At 34.8% G+C, this 21,445-nt stretch overlaps 1 protein-coding gene across 1 annotated transcript in view; it reads right to left on the bottom strand.

The window, feature by feature from the left end:
- SLC30A7 (solute carrier family 30 member 7) overlaps positions 1-21,445 on the bottom strand; it is an 87,180-nt gene that overhangs the window by 63,085 nt on the left and 2,650 nt on the right. The window contains exons 3-5 of the mRNA XM_040471111.1: positions 10,185-10,298; positions 5,832-5,919; positions 5,049-5,175 (exon numbers count right to left, since the gene is read on the bottom strand). Coding sequence (XP_040327045.1) covers positions 5,049-5,175; positions 5,832-5,919; positions 10,185-10,298 — 329 coding nt within the window. The remainder of the gene's footprint in view (positions 1-5,048; positions 5,176-5,831; positions 5,920-10,184; positions 10,299-21,445) is intronic.

Here is a 21,445-nt window from a genome sequence, read left to right as displayed (position 1 = left end):
AAAAAAAAAAAAAAAAAAAAAAAAAAAAAAAAAAAGCAAAAAAACAAAAAACCCTCAAATTAATAATCTCATTTTCCATCTTAAGAAATTAAAAAAAAAAAACTAAAGGCAAAGCATAAGGACATAAAAGTATTAAAGCAGAAATAAAATTTAATATAGAGAAAAAAACAATGGGAAAAAAATCAATAAAACAAAAGGGCACTCTTTAAAAAAAAAAACAACAAAATTGATAAACCTTTAACAGAACTAATCAAGAAAAAAAAAATGACAGAAGGCACAAATTACTAAAACTGGTAAAGAAAGGTCTTCACTGCTGACCTTATGGAAATAAAATAATTTTTTTAAAAAAACATACCATAAACAAGTAAACAAAGAAGATACTTTGGATGAAATGGACAACAAATGCACAAAAGAACATTCCTAGAAATGTACACACTACTGAAACTGACTCAAGAAGAAATAAAAATGTGACCAAACCTATAGTAAGCAAAAAATAAATAAAAATAAGAATTTAAAACCTGAAAAAGAAAAGGCCAGGCTTTTGAATTCTGCCACTTATGAATTCTGCCAAACATTCCGTACTCTTCCCCACCAATTCCCTTAAAAATAAATAAGTAAATAGAAGAGGGGCACCTGGGTGGCTCTGTCGGTTGAGCATTTAACTCTTGATTTTGGGTCAGGTCATGATCCCAGGGTGGTGTGACAGAGCCCTACATCAGGCTCCATGCAGTGTGGAGCCTGCTTAAGATTCTCTCTCTCCCTCCCTCCCTCCCTCCTTCCCTCTGCCCCTCTTCCCTGCTCATGCTCTTTCTCTCTCTAAAATAAAAATAAATAGAAAAGAGAACATTTCCCAACTCATTACATAAGAGCAGCATTACCCTGATACCCTGCAAACTACAGACTAAAAATTCCTTAAGAATATAGACACAGTGTCTTTAACAAAATACTAGCAAACCAAATAAAGCAATACATAAAAAAGATAAATCATGGCCAATGAGATTTATCCTAAGAATGCAAAGGTGGTTTAATACCCAAAAATCAAGCAATGTAATATGCCATATTAAAAGGATAAAGAATAAAAACCAACTATCATCTCAAAAAGTGAAGAAGTTGTGACAAAGCCCAGTACCCTTTCATGATAAAAACACCTAGTAAACTAGGAATAGAAATAAACTTCCTCACAGCAAACACAGCTAACAGCATATTTAATGAAGAAAGATTGAATGCTTTCATCCTAAAATCAGGAAAAAGACAAGAATGTACTCTCTTACCACTTCTATTTAATATTGTACCGAATGATCTACCAGGGCAATTAAGCAAGAGAAAAAAAATTTTTTTAAAGGCATTCATATGGAAAGGAAGAAGCAAACTATCTCTATTTACAGATGACAGGACACTAAAAAATTCTACAGAATCCACTAAAAACTAAAATTTAGAATCCACTAAAAACTAAAAATTAGAATACGGAACAATTTCAGCAATGTGGCAAGACACAAGATCAGTATACAAAATTGAACTATATCCTTATACATCAGTAAAGAACAATATAAAAATGAAATTAAGAAAACAATCACATTTATACTACCTACAACAAAAAAAGAAAGCCTAACTGTAAAGTTAAGTGTGAAACATGTATGCTAATAACTATAAAACATGTTGAAAGAAATTAAAGAAGCTATAAATAAATGTGAAGGCATCCCATGTTCATGGACCAGAAGACTTACCATTGTTAAGATGACAATACTCCTCAAATTCATCTACAGATTCAATACAATTTCTATAAAAATCCCAACCGTCTTTTTTTTTTTTTTTTTTTGGCAGAAATTGACAACCTGATCTTAAAATTTATATGGAAACCCAAGAGGGGATCCAAAATAAGTAAAATAATCTTAAAAAAAGAAAAAGCTGGATAACTCACATGTTCCAATTTCAAAACCTACCTCAAATGTACATTAAACAAGACAGTAGGGACTGGCATAAGGATAGACATATAGATCAATGAAAAAGAACTGAGAGTCCAGAATACTCTCACATTTATAGTCAACTGATTGTTGACAAGTGTGCCAACACAATTCGATGGGGGGAAATAATCTTTTTAACATGGTGCTGAGACAACCAGATATCTATATATAAGAAAATGATATTGGACCCATACCTCACATGATATACAAAAATTGACTGAAAATGGATCACACACCCAAATGTAGACCAAAATATAGACACAAAATTTAAGGATGGTTCCTTATGAGAAATCTATCAATGTAATTACAAATTTTAAATTAACTAAGGAAGAAAAAATGATTACTTCAATAGATGCAGGAATAAAAAGTAATATCTTAACTTGATAAGACAGTTTCATCAGAAATAGACCATAAACATCAGACCAAATGATAAAACTTTAGTAGCATTCTTCATTAAATCAATGAAGAATGCATATTAAAATATGCCGATGCTTGCATTTTCCTCTGGAGATTCTGATAAAAATGTTCTGCGATTAAACCCAGGCATTAAGGTTTTTGTTTTTTTTTTTAAGTTACTCAGGTGACTATCCACTTTGACACAAGGATACAAACTTTAAGTATATCTAATCAACACTGTGCTAGGGGTCCTGGCTATACAATAAGACAAGAGGAATAATAATTTCTATTCTTAATAGTAATAAAAACAGTCAACTACTTAAAAATAAACTGATCAAAAAATACAAAGATCTTTATTAAAATAGATAAGATAATTTAGTAAAAGACATAAAAAAAATTTTATGCATTCCCAATCAAAATCCCAAAAAGATTTTTCATACAACTTGACAAGCTGATGAAAAAACCAAATGGGCAAGACAGGCCCAAACAATTTTAAAAGGTAACTTAATATAGGCTAAAAGTGTTGTTTTACATCAATGGGGTAAAAGGCAGGTTAATAACTGGTGCTTGGAAAACCTGCTTATTCACACTGGAAATAAAAAGTTAAGTCCTAACTCACCCTACCACAAAAACAAATTACATATAGATGAAGGAACAAAATGGATTGGGAAAAAAAACCCTAAATTTTAACGGTATTAAAATATGAGACATGTTTATGACTCAGAAAATGGAAATTTCTCAAAGTAGAAAACATACCAGAAAAAAATGTAAGACAGAAAAACTAAGACTATATCAAAATTAAGAACACCTACATACGGGGCGCCTGGGTGGCGCAGTCGGTTAAGCGTCCGACTTCAGCCAGGTCACGATCTCGCGGTCCGTGAGTTCGAGCCCCGCGTCAGGCTCTGGGCTGATGGCTCAGAGCCTGGAGCCTGTTTCCGATTCTGTGTCTCCCTCTCTCTCTGCCCCTCCCCCATTCATGCTCTGTCTCTCTCTGTCCCAAAAAAAAATAAATAAATGTTGAAAAAAAAAAAAAAAAAAAAACACCTACATAAAAGTTTAAAGATAAGCCATAGATTGGGAAAAGATGTTTGCAACACATAAAACAAATGATTAGTATACAAAATATATAAAAATTATTAAAAATGGATTAACAAGAAGAGGATAGAAAAACAAGCAGAAATAAATAAATAGTTCAGGAGGATAAACTTGAATGTCCTAAAACCATACAGAAAGATTTTCAACCTCACTACTAAACAAGAAATAACAAATAAAATGAGATATCATTTTTATCAAACTACTAGCAAAACAGTCTTAAACCCATAATAATAAGTTTTGTGTTTTTTTAAATTTTCTTTTAAGTTTATTTATTTGTTTTGAAAGAGAAAGTGCACAAGCACAAGCCGGGGAGAGGCAGACAGAGAAGGAGAGAATCCCAAGCAGACTCTGTGCTATCAGCATAGAGCCTGATGTGGGGCTCGATCTCCTGACCATGAGATCATGACTTGAGCTGAAATCAAGAGTAAGATGCTTAACAGACTGAGCCATCCAGGAGCTCCAATCGTAATAATAAGTTTTGATTTGAGTGGAAGGAAATTAGTACTGACATTCATTGCTGGGATAAATGTGAATGATAGTAATTTTGAGGGCAATTTGCTATTGTCTACTGAAACTAAAAACTGTATTTCCTGTGTTCCAGCAACTCTACTTATAGTCCAGAACAGTGCAACTCAAAGAACTTTCTGTGACAATGGAAATGTTCTGTATCTGCTGTCCAATATGGTAGCCCTATGTGGCTACTGAGCACTTAAAATGTCACTAGTGTAACTGAAGAAGTTAATTTTTAATTTTATTAAATTTAAATAACCATAATTTAAATTTAAATAGCCACATGTGACTAATGGCTACTATATGGGACAGCAAAACTCTGGAAAAACAACTGCATATGTTCACAAGGATACGTTTCATATGGAAATGACTTACAGTCTACATACAGAAGACCAGTTAAATAAGCCATGGTATCCCACACCATGGAGTTTTATGTGTCAACAAGAGAAGGCCAACTGATACATACCAAATAGAAGGATCTCAAAGACAGATTGTATAATAAATTTCATAGCCACATGTACTGTAATTTTTAGTAACTAGATTGGTTTTATTGTTTCTAATGTTTATTTGTTGGTTTTATATAAATGGTGTCCACAGCTACAGAGGTATGGAAGCATCCATAACCAAACTTGATTATGTGTAACTCTGAGATGGCACTGAGATGGAGACACATGGAGAAGTGGGAGTGATGGTTCAAGAAGACATTAATAAGTGTCTATTAACATATTATTTCTGTTGTTAAATCAACATAGGGGTTCCTGGGTGGCTCAGTCGGTTAAGCATCAGACTCTTGATTTTGGCTCAGGTCATGATCTCACGGTTCATGAAATAGAGTCCCACATCGGGTTCTGCATTGACAAGGCGGAGCCTGCCTAGAATTCTCTTCTCTCCCCCTCTCTCTCTGCCCCTCCTCCACTCATGCTTGCTCTCTCTCTCTCTCTCTCTCTCTCTCTCTCTCTGTCAAAATAAATAAACTTAAAAAAAAACCAACATAGACTTTAACTTTAAAATGTATCAATTTTCAAAAGTGATAATTATGATGAAAAGAGAAAATGAAGAAACAAAGCGTTCTAACCATCATACCAGAGCCATGAGAATGTCCATGACCTCCATGCTTGAAAACAAATATTCCTATTAGGTTTACCACAAACCCAAGAATTGAAACAAGAAGCAGTCTCTCATGGTGTACATCTGGAGGGGCTAATGCTCTCTAGAAAACACGTAACACAAACAAACAGCATTGATATAATTTTTGAGTGATCAACTGGTAAAAACAAAAAGCAATCTTTAAAAATTTTTATTTTCAGAATTAAAAGTACTCTATAAATATATACCAAAACAGTTTCTAGAAAAAAAAATAGTGCTCACATACTGCAGACAAGGTAGTAATTACTATTTTTAACTACACACCAATATTTAAAAGCATGACTATTTGGTCTAAAAACCATCCCTCTTTGGTATCATAAAATACTGCCATTCATTTCAGGTTCATTGATCTTTCAATTTTCTCTTTATATTTCTTTAATATGCCAAATATTACAGGTTCACTGACAAAATTCTCGGATTTAAGAACTCTTCCCAGCTGACCTCACTACCCAGACCGTGCCTTTACTTTTCACAGCGTCTACAATTCATTCATAGCTTATAAAGCACTATCATTTAATGGTTTTCAATTTCAAGTAGTTTCACATATATTTAATTTTTCCACTATTTTGTAAGCTCCTCTTACATATTTTACCTAATCTAAGACTGTCCTCAATAATACTTAATAACAGTGTGAAGACAGCTTTATACATGTATCTTTAGTTCATAAACATTTTCCTTGCAGAAATGTAATTTACTGACTCTAATCATTATCTACAATACCTCAACTCCTTCTGAGAAAATAAAAAAAGCAGTGAAGATCAAAAACAGGCCATTGACAAAGCCAGCCAGAACTTCCGCTCTAACATACCTAAAGAAGAGCAAAGTAAACAAATGAATTATTATTTCTTAAAAATCAAATAATACATTTATATACATTCAGAGATTCTAAACCATATTATATGGTTAAAAGCAGCCAGCAAAGTCCTAGTATTTATAGTATAGTATGCTTTATTCTATATATACTGTAGAAATGAGGAAATGACTTTAATTATTATGAATTATGTATAATAGCAAAATGCCATAAACCACATCCATCTCTACAAGCCAATCAAAAGACCTTCCTCGAGTAAGTACGTTTAGAAAGACCCTGCACAGAAACATAAATTTCAAGGTGCCCCTGGAGAAGGAAAAATTGGACTGGACAAGGAGGCAAAGAAGGAAGGATCTAAGAAATAAAAAGTAGGAGCAAAGGACTTTTCTGAAAGAGGGGTTTAATAACTTATTTGCTTCTTTTCTAAAAACTCCTTATACTTTTTGTTTTATAACTTTCAGTTTTGAAATCTTTGGAAAATGGAACTTTGATCTGAAGGAAAACACAATCATCCTAGAGCCAACTTAAGATTTACATTCCTAATCACTCTTTTCTAAGATTAATACATTTAACAAAAACTTTTCAATCGCCTATTTTTAGAATCAATCCTGGCTTCATATAATTTTAATTAAACTATTTTTTAAACGCCTGCCTTTTTCTCTATGGACTTCTGAAGCTTTCTGCTTCCTACCTGCATGAAGCATCAGGGAAAGATTCTATTTTTCTGTTAAGGTATATGTGGCTTAGGTAAAGTCATTAGAAACTTCAACTTGGCAGTTTTACATGTCTTAACTTGATTCAAAGGGTGCTGAGAGCAGTTAATCACTATGGTCCTTAAATAATATAATAGGAACATCAAAAATTCTGCTTTTCCTAGCTTTGTCAACTTCTAGATTATACAAGCTTTACTGTAAAAAACATTTTTAAAGAGAACAAACTATTTAAAATGTACTCGTTTCAGGGGCACCTGGGTGGCTCAGTCATTTGAGTGTCCGACTTTGGCTCAGGCCATGATCTCACAGTTTTGAGTTCGAGCCCCACATCGGGCTCTGTCTTGACAGCTCAGAGCCTGGAGCCTGCTTAGGATTCTGTGTCTCCCTCTTCCTCTGCCCCTCCCCAGCTCATGCTCTGTCTCTCTCACAAAAATAAACATTAAAAAAATGTACTCATTGCAGTTATGTTGCAGTTTGCTCTTTCAGTACATTCCAACACAGCATGTATTTCTACATTCAGAAAGAATGCAGATTTCTACCTTCTAATACATACGGATGAATTAGATTTACATATTTGTCAAAGCATATGCCTTTTTATTTTTCAGGAGAAAACATTCATTAAATTCAGCCTGCTTCCATAGTAAACACTTAGGAATTTACCTAATCTATCAGCAGGGTTACTAACCTCAAAATAAAAAAAGCACTTTCTTTTAACCCACTCTTCTATTCCCAAAGCTAATGCTTGATTGAAAGCCTTTTGTCCTTGAGTTCCACTGGATTTCAAGATCAGACGTAGAAATGTTTTTCAGGCATCTTTTTGTCTCTCTAGTGCCTAGCTTAGTATGTGCTTAATAAATTCTGATCCGCTGTTGGACTCAAGTGATTTAATTAGGCTTAATATATTTGCTAACCTTGCTTGCAGGAATCAAGTGAAAATTTTGTGAAAACCAGACATACTTGACTCTACAAATAACTGTTTACTTCAACAGAGTGAGTCTTGGAATTACAACATATAATTCACGAACGTGCTATTGCCTAATTAAGTATGATGACATCTGGATTCTTTAGCCAAGGCAAAAAAGGATTCACGTACATACACATATGTGTGAAGGCATGTACATACGTATCTACCCATCAGACATATATTATTTTTATACTGGCATCGCTATTTCAAAAATAGTGTGACCAGATACAAAAGTGACTTTTCTATAGAGAAATACTGAAAAGTCTTCTGCCTCTCAGATTCCTCCTAATCTTCTATTGTAGTCAGTCTGCTATTGCGATCATACTGAATCAGGGTTTTGGAGATTCATCCCTAGGCTTAGTCTATCCAGTGTCATTTTGATGTACTGGTACCTATATTTTACTGCTTACTACTATAGCAATCATTAATGGGTTCAAATGTTGCATCAGATTTTATTCCCTAATTTTTTCCTTCTCAAAAGAAAAAGGCAAACAAGGAAAAGATAGAATAAGAGATAAAAAGATGGCAAGAATATTACTCCCTCATATAAATGAGTTGAAGTTGCACAGTTAAAACCGCTATGGTACTGAAGGTATCAAAGTTATGCCTAAAAACCATCTTACAGTGGAGACTATGCAACCTAAACAGAAAACAACAGATATCCTAACGTGTAAGAACTGAGAACTTTTATAGTCACCTATTCTTTATCCCAAAAACTTGTTCAGTAAGATACTCTAATCAGATTTCTGATATATGATATATATGAATTACTAATTTTCCAACACAAAATTAGAACTTTACATACAATTTTTCTTTAATGATTCAAAACACACTTAAGAATCTTTTGATTGCATAATGCCATGGAAAATGTTCTCTTCTGAGCTGTTTGGATTTATTTATATACAGATCTCTCTCTCTAGTCTATAAAAACAGTATAATTAGTGTTTTTGCCTCATTTTTATAATCTTACAAATAATTATATCACTTCAGTTATACCCCAAATCAGCAAGTTTTGTCAGAATTTCATATATCTCTCTTTTGGCACTTGTCACAACGTACAGTCATTATGGTATTTTTACTGAACCATTTTTCCATCTGACCACAAGTTCCTCCAAGGCAGAAGACATATCTTATTCATCTTTCTAAGAGGCAAAGGATTAGACTCACAGTGGGCCCTCTGAAGAGAACAAGAGCATGTACAAGAAAGACAGTGTGTGCTTGCTTGTTCAGGAACAAAAGCAAAAGGTGGAAAGAAAGAGGAAAGCAGTGAGGGAACAAGAGTAAAAGAACAAGGGGAGTAAGAGGCAGTGCGCTAAGAGAGTGGCTATGAGCAGGCAGGAGAGAATGAGAGACGGTGCAAAGGAAAGAGAGCCTTCCAGGAGGAGGATCAGGGAGAGAAGGAAAAAGACTGGGAAAGGGAGAGAAGAAGGACTTAGGGCAGAAGAGGTTGAGAGAGAGGGAGAAGGAAATAAGGAAGACCTGAGAGATACAGCAGTCAAGGGTAGAGGGAGAGAACAAAGGTGTGCAGGAGAGAGAAAGAGAGGAAGGAGAGGGTGGAAGGCTGAGGGATAGACAAAGACCATGAGCACAGGCACAAGGAACTGGAAAGTACAAGAGAGGAGGTTAGGGAGTTCCGGAGAGATGACAGTGAACATGAGGATGGGGATGAGAGTGAAAGAGAAAAAAAGTAGGAAAGAGTGAAGAAAGGAGAGAATGTGAGAGAGCACTCACAAGGGAGCTAGACAAGAGTCAACAAGTAAGAGGCAAGGGGGGAGCAGGAAGGAAAGAGAAAGTGGACGGGGAGACAGAGAAAAAGGGTACTACCTCTGAGTACTGGTTACATGTAAATATAATTACACTGCAAAATACTCTATGAACTCAAAAAAGAAAACACCCAGGCAGATCACTCAAACATCAGAAACTTCATTGCTTCCCCCAGTCAGAGATGGACAAAAGGCAAACCCTGCCTCGAAGGGTACGAGGCTTGGAAGTGAGACCAGATGTGCCAATATGGTCTCTTCAGCATAAAAACTCTCCAAATATTTAGTTAGCCAAATTCAGCAAGAGTATGAAAAGAAGTATTTTTCATAAAAGCAGAAGTGCAGAGGGTAATATAAAATCCGATTAGAAAATAATGATTTTAAATAAATTAACGGCAAAGTATCTCTTTAAAAAAGAAACATGACCATTTTCATAAACTGAAATATTTTTTCTTCTTCTTAAAAAAATTAGGTTAAGAGTTGAGGAAGTCCCCTATCTAGCAAAAAATTTCAATTAAAATTTTCTGGTAAAACCAAGATGTCCTATCTCTAAGCAAAAGAACTTCGATGCAAAAACAAAAAATATATATATACTGTAGATTGCAATTACATACTGTTCAAAAACAGCTTAAAACTAATCCACCAAGTTAGGGAAGTGCTTGTTACTCTTGGGGAGTGACATGGGAAGGAACGAGAAGGAGGCATGAGGGGGAATTCAAGAGTTCAAGTTATACAAATGTGTTCAATTTGTGAATATTCATTATGCTTAAGATTTATTTTCTGTATTTCTTATACTTCGATAAAAAAGTTTTTAAAAGGTCTTACCCATAAGAGAAAGCATCATTATCTCTCCATTTGGAAATAACAGATGCTGCCAATCCAGCCAAAATGGCAGTGCTATCGAAAAACATGTGAAAAGAGTCGGAAATCAAGCCTAAGCTGTAAAAGAACAGACATATTGGCATATTATAATAGTAACCAAATAGTAGGCATCCTTCTATAAATTCTCTAAATATCCTTCTGCTCATCAGGAACTAATCTTCTAAACAGACAACCTTGAAATATGATACACAGAAAGACATTGAGGATAAGTTTTAAACATCTCAGAAGGAAACCCTCACACCCCCTGCCCAAGAAAAAAAACCAAGCTTCTACTGAAAGAGGGGTTTCTAGAAACAAAGCTAGCTGCTACTGGATGAGGAGGGGGAATTTGCCCACTCTCTGATCGCTGACAAAGGTCAGCCACCACTGAAAGAGAGAAAAAAAACCCAGCCATCACTGTCAGGGGCAAGTCTGAAGCCAGCTTGGGCCCAAGATCTTACATTGATATAAAGCAAAGGTCTGCTGTTGTTGGAAGAGGAGCAAGACAATCATTCCTTCTCTTGATACAAGGCTGCGGAGAGAGGTGGGAGAAGGGGCAGGAACACTAATAATAACCACTCTGGCACTCAGGTGACAACGGACTGCCTAAAATTAAAGCTCCAGCAGGAGGACCAAATTCTCTCTCCCCACAACCAAAGCCTTGACTAGAGTACAAAACAACAGCAATCTACCACTGAGAGCTGAGCAAGAGCACAGAGACTCCCCTATGGAACAGGTGAGCGTGACTTGTTGAAAGCTGAGAGTAGAGCAAGAACACTGAGAAAACCCTCCAGGGCCCCAGACCCTACACTAAACACAAGGTGGTAGAAGCCACTAAAAAAATTTGAAGTTGGTAGCTTGTTGAAACTAACTAGCAATAACAAAAAACACAAAACCCAACTAGCCAACTATGGATCAGAGACTCAAAACCCCACACTAATGGCCTGACAAAACAACAGGGGTACACATTTCTGGGCATAGATACTATCAACCTTGGTCGCTGTTAATCTTTTAAACATAAGATCCAGCACTCAATAAATATTTATAAGACACATAATAAGATCAAGGGGCAAAAACCAACCAACCAACCAACCAACCAACCAAACAAACAAAAACCACTGTCAAGAGCTAAAGCAGTCAAGAGAATCAGAACCAGAAAAGGCCTAGAGACTGGACTAGGATAAGGACTTTAAAACAAATATGATTACTATGTTAAAGGATGTTGTATAAAGCTGTTGAAGATTCATGAACAAACTGAGGACTTGCACATAGATAAAACTATAAAAGAATCAAACGGAAATGACAAAAACATTTTTTAAAAATCACAATATTGAAGAGAAATAATAACATACATGGGCTTCTGAGCAGATGGGACACAGACAGAAAGAATCATGTCAAGAGAAATTATCTAAGTAAAACACAAAGAATTAAAGGAGTGGGGGAAAGAAAAAACACAGAACAGAGCATTCAAAATCTGTCACATCTATCAAAGAGACTCAAATACAAATATTTGGATTCTCAGTAACAGAGGAAAAAAATAGGGTAGAAAAAGTATTTAAAGAGAAAATGCTGGAGAGTTTTTGAAAACAAACCACATATTTAAGAAATTTAATAAACCCCAAGCAGGGGGAAAACCCTACATACCTCACAAACTGCTCAACACCAAAGAAAAAAGAGAAAATCTTGAAAACAGTAAAAGGAAAAACAAAGATAAGATTATTAGTATATTTTTCATCAGAAACTACTCAAGGCAGAATAATGGAGCAATGTCTTTAAAGTACTGAAAAAAAAATGCCAACCGAATATTCTGTATCTAACAAAATATATTGAAAAATGAAGGCAAAATAAAGATTTTTCCAGACAACCAAAGCTGACAGAATTCACTGCCAGTAGATCTGAGTTAAAAGAATCAGAAGTTCTTCAAACAGAAGTAGGATAACAGATGGAAACAGATTTGCATAAAGAAATGAAGATCACTGAAAATGATAAATATGTGAGTAAATAAAAAAGATACTTTTTCAGGGTGCCTGGGTGGCTCAGTTGGTTAAGCATCCAACTCTTGATCTCATTTCAGGTCTTGATCTCAGGGTCCTGAGTTCAAATCCTGCACTGGGCTCCACACTGGGCATGAAGCCTATTTTTTTAAAAAAAGATAATTTTTCCACTTTTAGTATCTTCAAAAGATCATTGAGAACAGAAAAAAAAAAGAAAAAAAGAAAAGAAAAACAAACCAAAAGCTGGTTCTGTGAAAATATCAACAAAATTCACAACCTGTAAGTAGACTAACCAAGAAAAAAGGTAAAAGACTCAAATTACTAAAATCAGGAATGAAAAAGAAAAATTACCACTGACTTTACAGAAATAAAAAGGATCATAAGAAAATACTATGAACAATTATAGGCCAGCAAATTAGATAACATAGAGGAAACAGACAAATTCCTAGAAACAGTCTTGCAAAACTAAAAAAAAAAATTTTTTTGAATATAACAAGCAGACAAATTGAATAACTGTAAAACTTCCAACAAAGAAAAGCCCACACCCAGGCAGCTTCACTGGAAAATTCTACCAGACATTTAAAGAACAATAGATACCATCCCTTACAAAGTCTCCCAAAACACAGATGATGAAGGAATGCTTCCCAATTCACCGTGTAAGAGCAATATTACCCTCATACCAAATGAGACAAAAGACATCACAAGAAATGGAACAGACTAATCTTTTGCAAATATACACACAAAAATCTTCAACATACACTAGCAAGTGAAATCCAAGTATATATATTTGAAAAGTACATACCACAACGAAGTGAGATTTATACCAACAATGCAAGGTTGATTTAATATATGAAAACCAATCAATCTAACACATCATATCAACAGAATAAAAGACAAAAACCACATGGTCATCTCAACAGGTGTAATAAGAGTTTGACAAAATTTAACACTCCCCTTTATATTAAAAACACTCAACAAACTTGGAATAGAGAGAACTTTCTCAACTCTTAAATGGCATCTACCAAAAACCCAGAGCACCATTAAAGGCCAAGGACTTTCCCCTAAGATCGGGTATAAGGATGTCTCATCTGGCTACTTCTATTTAACATTGCACTGGAGGATCTAACAAGGGCGGTTAGGCAAGAAATTAAAAAAACAAATAAAAAAATAAAAAATAAAAAGTGAAGGAGTAAAACTATCACAATTTGCAGATGACAGGGTTTTTATATATACAAAATTTTAAGGACGCTACTAAAAACCTATTAGAATAGATGAATTTGGCAAGGTTGCAGGATACAAGATCAACATACAAAAATGAACTGTATTCTTAATAGTAGTGATGTAAAAAATAAAAAAGATTTCCATTTATAATAGCATCAAAAATAAAATACTTATGGGGCGCCTGGGTGGCTCAGTCGGTTAAGCGTCCGACTTCAGCTCAGGTCACGATCTCACAGTCATTGAGTCCGTGAGTTTGAGCCCTGCGTCGGGCTCTGGGCTGATGGCTCAGAGCCTGGAGCCTGCTTCCGATTCTGTCTCCCTCTCTCTCTGCCCCTCCCCTGTTCATGCTCTGTCTCTCTCTGTCTCAAAAATAAATAAACGTTAAAAAAAATTTTTTTTTAAAAATAAAATACTTATGAATAAATTTTACCAAAAAAAAGTGTTAAATTTATACTCTAAAACTATAAAATATTGTTGAAAAAAATTAAAGAAGACCTAAATAAATGGAAAGATATCTGTGTTTATGGATCAGAAGACAACATTGTTAAGATGCCAATACTTCCCTAGTTGATCTACACAGTCAACTCAAACCTATCAAAATCCCAGTTGACTTCTTTGAAGAAACTGACAAGCTGATCTTAAAATTTACATGGAAAAGCAAGGGACCTAGAATAGCCAAAAAAATATTGAAAATGAAATCTAAAGTTGAAAGACTCATACTTCGCAATTTCAAAACTTTACTATAGAGTTACACTAATCAAATAGTATGGTGCTGGCACAAAAATAAACAAATAGAGCAACGGAATACTATTTAGAATCTAGAAATAAACCCTCACATTTATGGTCAGCTGACTTTTGACAAGGATGTCAAGACATTCCAACAGTGGAAAGAATAGTGTTTTCAACAAATGTGTTGATACAACTGGATATCCACAGGCAAAAAATGACTTTTGACATTATAAAAATTACCCAAAAATTAACCCAAAACAAAATTAACCCAAAAAATTAACCCAAAAAAGATCAAAGACCTAAACATAAAAGCTAAAATATTCGCCACCTTGGATTAGGCAATAGTTTCATATATATATAGAAGACATCAAAATCACATGCAATAAATGAGAAAACAGAAAATATAGACTGGATATCACTGGAATTTAAAACTTTTTTTTCTTCGAAGGACATTATTAAGAAAGTGAAAAGAAAATGCACAGGTGGGAGAAAATATTTACCAATTCTATATGACAAGGGGTTTGTATCCAGACAAACCCCTTGTATGAAGAACTTTTTTTTTTTTTCCAGATTTTATTTTTAAGTAATCTCTATACCCAACCTGGGGCTCAAACTCACAACCCCAAGATCAAGAGTCACATACTCCACCAACTGAGCCAGCCAGGCACCCCTACATGAAGAACTCTTAAAACTCTTCCAAAAGATAAGGCGCTTGGGTGGCTCAGTCAGTTAAGCAACCAACTCTTGATTTCAGCTCAGGTCATGATCTCGTGTTCTGTGAGATCTAGTCCCGCACTGTCAGCACGGAGCCTGCTTGGGATTCTTGCTCTCCCTTTCAAAAACAATAAACAAATGTTTTTAAAAAACTCTTCAAGAAGATAAGTAATCCAATTTCTTAAATGAAACAAAGAATCTGAATAAACATTTCTCCAAAGAAGACACACAAATGGCCAAAAAAGCACATGAAAAGATACTCAACATCATTAACAACCTTTCAGGGAAATGCAGGTCAAACAATGAGAAACAGCTTCATAACCACACTATGACAGCTAAATCAAAAAGATCAATAACAAGTGTTGGTGAGGATGTAGAAAAATCAGAATTCTCCCACACTGCTGAATTTAATTTGGCAATAAAAATAGATGAATACTAATACACGTAGAATATGGATAACCTTTGAAAACATTATGCTGGGTGCAACACACCAGTCACAAAGGATTATACACTATATGATTCCATTTACATGAAAAGGCCAGAGTAGGCAAATACAAAGAGACAGAAAGTAGATTAGCAGTTGCCTAGAATTAGGGCAAATCAGGGGATAAGGGAATTAGAGGGCGATGGCTAGGGGTGCAAGGCTTCCTTTCAGGGTAATAAAAATCTTCTAAAATTGATTGTTCTGATGGTTTTACAACTCTGTGAACATACTAAGAGCCATTCATTTGTATACCTTAAATGGGTAAATTGTATGGTATATAAATTATATTTCAATAAAGCTATTTTTAAAAAAATGATAACTATCTAAAGCAGGAATCAGCAAGCTATGGCCCAGACTACCATCTATTTTTGTAAATGAAGTTTTATTGGAAAACAGTTACACTCATCTGTTTATATACTGTCTATGGTTGCTTCTGTGCTTTTACAGTAGAATGGAGAAGTTGTGACAGAGACCTTATGGCCCTTAAAGCTTAAGATATTTGCCATCTGCTGTTCAGATACAGTTTGCTAACCTCTGGTACAAAGCAAAAACAGGTACTGTATTATGGGGTTTAAAACACGTAAAAAGTGAAATGTATGACAATAATGGCACATAGGACAGAAGGAAATGGAAGTGTAATATTGTAAGATAAACATATTATTATTTGTGGTTAAGTAAAAAATTCATATTACTCATGCTAGAGCAACCACTAAAAAAAGGGGCATAGAATTCTGCACCAACACAAAACACATGTCCTGCTACCACTGGAAAAGGTGCAAGAAACTTACTCTCACCCAAGACCATCCACATGTACAGAGCAGAGTTTTGCTTTCACAGAAGGGGCAAAAATGTTGGGGGGAGAAAAAAACCTACTCCCAGGGCCCAGGCTCACGGCGCCTGCCTAAGGGCCTGGGTTAAGTTAATGAACGCCCCTTTGCTCTCACCACCAACCTAGCACTGGGTAACAAGAAACAGCAGTCTGCAGCTTGGTGGGATCAGTGGGGGAGGGTAGCCATGCCCCATTTTGAAGAGTTATCTCTGTACTGTGTTACATAACCACCAATAAAGACATTGCTTCTGATTTTGTTTTCTCTTCTATGATAAAGAACTAATATGGTAAGTTACTTTTAAAATTTAGTTTCAGGGGCGCCTGGGTGGCGCAGTCAGTTAAGTGACCGACTTCAGCCAGGTCACGATCTCGCAGTCCGTGAGTTCGAGCCCCGCGTCAGGCTCTGGGCTGATGGCTCAGAGCCTGGAGCCTGTTTCCAATTCTGTGTCTCCCTCTCTCTCTGCCTCTCCCCCGTTCATGCTCTGTCTCTCTCTGTCCCAAAAATAAATTTTAAAAAGTTGAAAAAAAAAATTAAAAAAAAAATAAAATTTAGTTTCAGAAAATTCTCTCTCTATTCTGATAAAATAGTTGTGTTGTAGTAAAACCTAACAATGAGAATTTTTACCCATCGTGCCTTAACTTTATGGAATTTTATAACTAAACTTAAAAGTCAATTTCAGTAACTACATTAATTTACACTTTTAGTAGGCTTACTTTTTTCCTCTCTATACACGATTCTTCATGTTTTTATTTCTATAACTTAAGGATTCTATTATATATGTTACTTTTATTCTTAAATGGCCATAAATTAGTTGTAGAAGAAGGCAGGGTATTCATTCTAAATAAATATAAATGAAAATGATACACTGATGTACACATGTATTTAGTAAAACCTGCTGTGAGTTGAATTGTGTCCTCTTCTAAATTCTTAAGTTGAAGTCCTACATCTCCAGTACCTCAGCTGTGAGCTAATTTGAAAACAGGGTCACTGCAAACATAATTTATTAAGATTAGTTTGGCAAGGTGGGCCCTAATCTAATATGACTATTGTCCTTATAACAAGAGGAAATCTGGAGACAGACATGCACACAGAGAGACTACTGAGTAAAAGATAAGGCAGATATCAGATGAGGCTTCTACAAGCCAAGGAATGCCAAAGATTGCCAGCAAGTCAACTGAAGCTAGGAGAAAGCATGGAACAGATTCTTCTATGCAGATCTCAGAAGGAACTAACACTGCCAATACCTTGATCATAGACTTTTAGTTTCCAGAACTACAAGACAATAACTTTCTACTGTGGTACTTTGTAACAGCGGCCCTAGCAAATTAATACACACTAGCACTATCTTCTTTGCAACAAATTTATTTTAAACATATTTAGTGGACACCAAACACTGCCTACATGGGAGGGAAATGGTAAACCTCTTCTGTACACCACAGCAATTAAGTTCCCTTTTCAAGAGGTTTAGATATAGCTTGGCAATTTTAATACTCCTCAAAATGAGATTTTAAATTTATTTAAATTTTAAGTAAATTTAATTTTCATTAAAGATTTTTTTTTTCAGAGTGCATGCACGCACATGCACGCACAAGTGGGGAAGGGGCAGAACGAGTGGGAGAGAGAAGCTTAAAGCAGACTCTACGCTCGGCGCGGGGTCCCACGCAGGGTTTGTTCTCATAACCATGAGATCATGACCTGAGCCAAAATCAAGAGTCAGACGCCTGACTGAGCCACTCCGATGCCCCCAAATGTTATTTCACTTTTAGTATACTATAAAATATGATTCTACCTGAAAACCCACTCCCTCTTCTAAAGTGGAATCATGTTCTCTTAAAGCATTGCAATGTTTTTTTAAACCTGGTATCACGATTTGAAAATTACTCAGCTGCAACTATATAGACAAACTCAAATGAAAGAGTCTACTTCTAGTTCTCTGTTCTATCATACATCAAAACCCTACTCATGAGGAACGTCAATTTTATTGTTCATCTTCAATATTAGCAAATGTTTCTTATTATGAATTGTCATTTAAACCGCATGGCATAAATTTCCTTGTAAATAAAGACAGCATAAGAATATTTCAGGTTATATGATTTACATACCAAATGTAACCTAATAAAGAACAATTAGTTGTTAAAAGCAGCATACCTGTTTTAGGCTCCCATCTTTAAACACTGTCAGTTTCTCTAAAATTAATTTGTAAACTTTTTTTAAGTGACTACTTTCTAAAGATATTTTAATAAGGAAAACTTCTTAGAACATAAAAGAGAAACCTGATCACTGAAACAAAATATAATAAATGTGAATAAAACATTTAGCAAAAGAAATTCTCAAAAAAGATTTTATTTAAGGTCATTGGGGCAAAAACAAACAAAAGGGAGAAAGAGAGCCCATAAATTGAGATTTCAGAGACATATCAACCAAATATGCTTGGATAGGAGTTTGGATCCAAGTATGATTTTGTTTGGATTAGATCTTATTTGGATTCTGACTTACAAAACTAACTGTAGAAACAATTTCTGAGACAATAAGGATAATCTGAACCCTAACTGGACATTTGATATTAATAAATTCCTAATTTTTAAAGATGAGAATGGCACTGGGTAGTATTATGGGGTGGGGGGGCCTTTTCTTATTAGAGACTCATACTGAAGTAGTTAGGAAGGAAATTATATTTGGTATCTGTGTTAAAATAATCCAGTGGTGAGACAGATAACACAGAGGAAATGAAATAGACTACATGTTGATAAATGATGGGAACATGAGGTCCATTAAACTCTCTTTTCCTTATGCTTAAAATTTTCCAAAATAAAAAATTTTAAAAAGATCTGGTAACTAAGCTAACAGTATATGTATAGTGTGTTGTTAAAGATTAATTCAAAACTGAAGACAGGGAATAATCATGGTAAGTTTCCATGAGATGGAAAGTATAAAAACTTAACTACCAATTTATTAGGAAGAAATTAGAATCCTGTCATTTGCATAAGTTGTTAAACTAATGACAGTTATGGTAAAAAACCCACAACTCTACTACATTCCATTATATAATCCCTTACTTTAAAATATTCTTAGCAAAGGGGCGCTGGGTAGCTTAGTCAGTTAAGCATCCGACTCCGGCTTGGTCATGATCTCACAGCTCGTGAGTTTGAGCCCCACATAAGGCTCTGTGCTGACAGCTCAGAGCCTGGAGCCTGCTTTGGATTCTGTCTCCTCACTCTGCCCCTCCCCTGCTCATGTTCTGTCTCTATTTCAAAAATAAATAATAAACATAAAAAAAAATTTTTTTGAATTTCAGCAAAGTGGAATATTTGCCTGCATTTTTAAGGTGAATAACAAAACTACAGGAAAGCAGAAGTCATCACCATAAAGTGGTAAACACTGTCTTTTAAGAACGGAAAAGTTGATAAAAGACAAAGATAACTATGTTTTAATTCTATAGAAAAATGCGATTAATAGAAGCATTTTCTTTACCGAGTTACTTTACAAATATATGACATATTATACAGAAGTAGGAACAAATCAATGTCCAGTATGGCCTCACACATTTCCTGAACAAATATTTACTTTGGTAATACAAAAACATTTACCTTTAGAGTTATATGAGTTCCCTCTATGTCTAAGGGGAAAATTGTTCCAACAGCTTTGGTAAAAAATATTACTGAAGTTTTCTAACAAACAGCTAAGTACAGTTAAAAGAGCATAAGAACAAAGGAAACTATAGTGGAATACTAGGAAAAAAATCACGGTATAGTAGAAAAAAAAAAATCCCTGGACGACAGGTGCTTCTAGGCTTTACTGCTACTCTGGGGGAAAAAAAAAAAAACCAAAACCTGGGCCTCAGTTTTCTATCTATAGAAGTCAGACTAGCTTATCTCTTTCTAGTCTCACTTCCTGAGCCTACAGTATCCATATATTTCCTTTCTTTTTTTGGTAAAGAATCCTTAACTTTCAGCAGAATACCTGTTTGACTGGAACAAAGATGAATTTGCAAGTAGGCATGACCAATAAGATAAAGGCTTAGCACTGAACTGTAAGTGTTCTATGTGTGTCCAGATAAATCTCCTTAAAAGACACTATATACACTTTTTACCTCTTTTTCTCTCTGTCTTGGACAATCTGCTGCTAGGGATAGTTGGAATGACAGCCATCGTAAAAATAAAAGTTTTGTGATATGTAAGAAATCATTATTTGGGGATTTTTCTGTAACTTGAAAAAGCACTTAATCCTAGATGGTACAAAACCACATACTTATACTATATTAACTCGAGATGAAGTAGTTACTCAACAATAATACCAAAAGAAAATAAAATGATAGAAAGAAAAGAATCTTAAAAGGAAAGATCACATATGGTATCCCCATCATTTTCTTAACTTCAAAGAATAAGAGAAAAGAGGAGTTGTAAGGTTTTCCTCCTCTCTAGTAGGGCAGTTAGTACACTTAGTGTCGGTAGATTAATTCCATACATTCATTAATCCTTCATTCCTTCATTCAGCAAATATACATTAGCCATACTATGTGCCATGTACTAAGGTGCCTGAATAAGATAGAAAAGATCTCTACTTTAAGGAAGCTTACATTATAGCAGAAAAGTAAAAGTCAGTGGATATTTAAAGGTGGAAAAATACACAAAGAACTTAGCTATTCTTCCACGGATGACACATTCTCACCATCAAAAATATGAACCAAGTCCTTCCTTTAAATAATGAAGGCTCTAAACAAGAAGCAGAACTATTTATTTTTTGCAACTAGATCAACAACTGTTTCTATTAACCTTTATTTGTGAAGACAGCATGTTTTATTCACCTTTTAATTCTATAATGGAAAAAAAATTCTTGACATTTCATGTTCATAACATCTTGAAACTTAATTTTTATAGAATGAAAATGAACACAGAAATGACTATGACAAACAAAATAAATTTTGGTGAGACATTTATTCAAGAAACTTAAAATCTAATTGAAACTTCAGGAACAAAGATAATCCAATTATATAAGGAAATTGTTGACCAGTCAACAAAAGGGACTGAAAACTGCGATATCTAAATAAGACACCGAAATCCAGATTATAAAAAGGCCCAAGCAATTTTTAAACCTGTCAAGGCTTCAATAGCAATGTATTTGTACTTCCCACTCACTGATAAAAATTAATATCGGTAAGTGGTGTGGACATGGATGTTAGTATAATGATGAATACCTACTAAATGATTTAGGTAAGACAGACACTAGCTCAGAGCTAGATTTCAAATGTGGAAG

Source organism: Herpailurus yagouaroundi, unplaced genomic scaffold, assembly GCF_014898765.1.
Source record: "Herpailurus yagouaroundi ecotype Mexico unplaced genomic scaffold, PumYag 77, whole genome shotgun sequence".
Taxonomy (NCBI): domain Eukaryota; kingdom Metazoa; phylum Chordata; class Mammalia; order Carnivora; family Felidae; genus Herpailurus; species Herpailurus yagouaroundi.
Note: the sequence above shows the minus strand (reverse complement) of the source record. Positions and strands in the feature narration are given on the sequence as shown.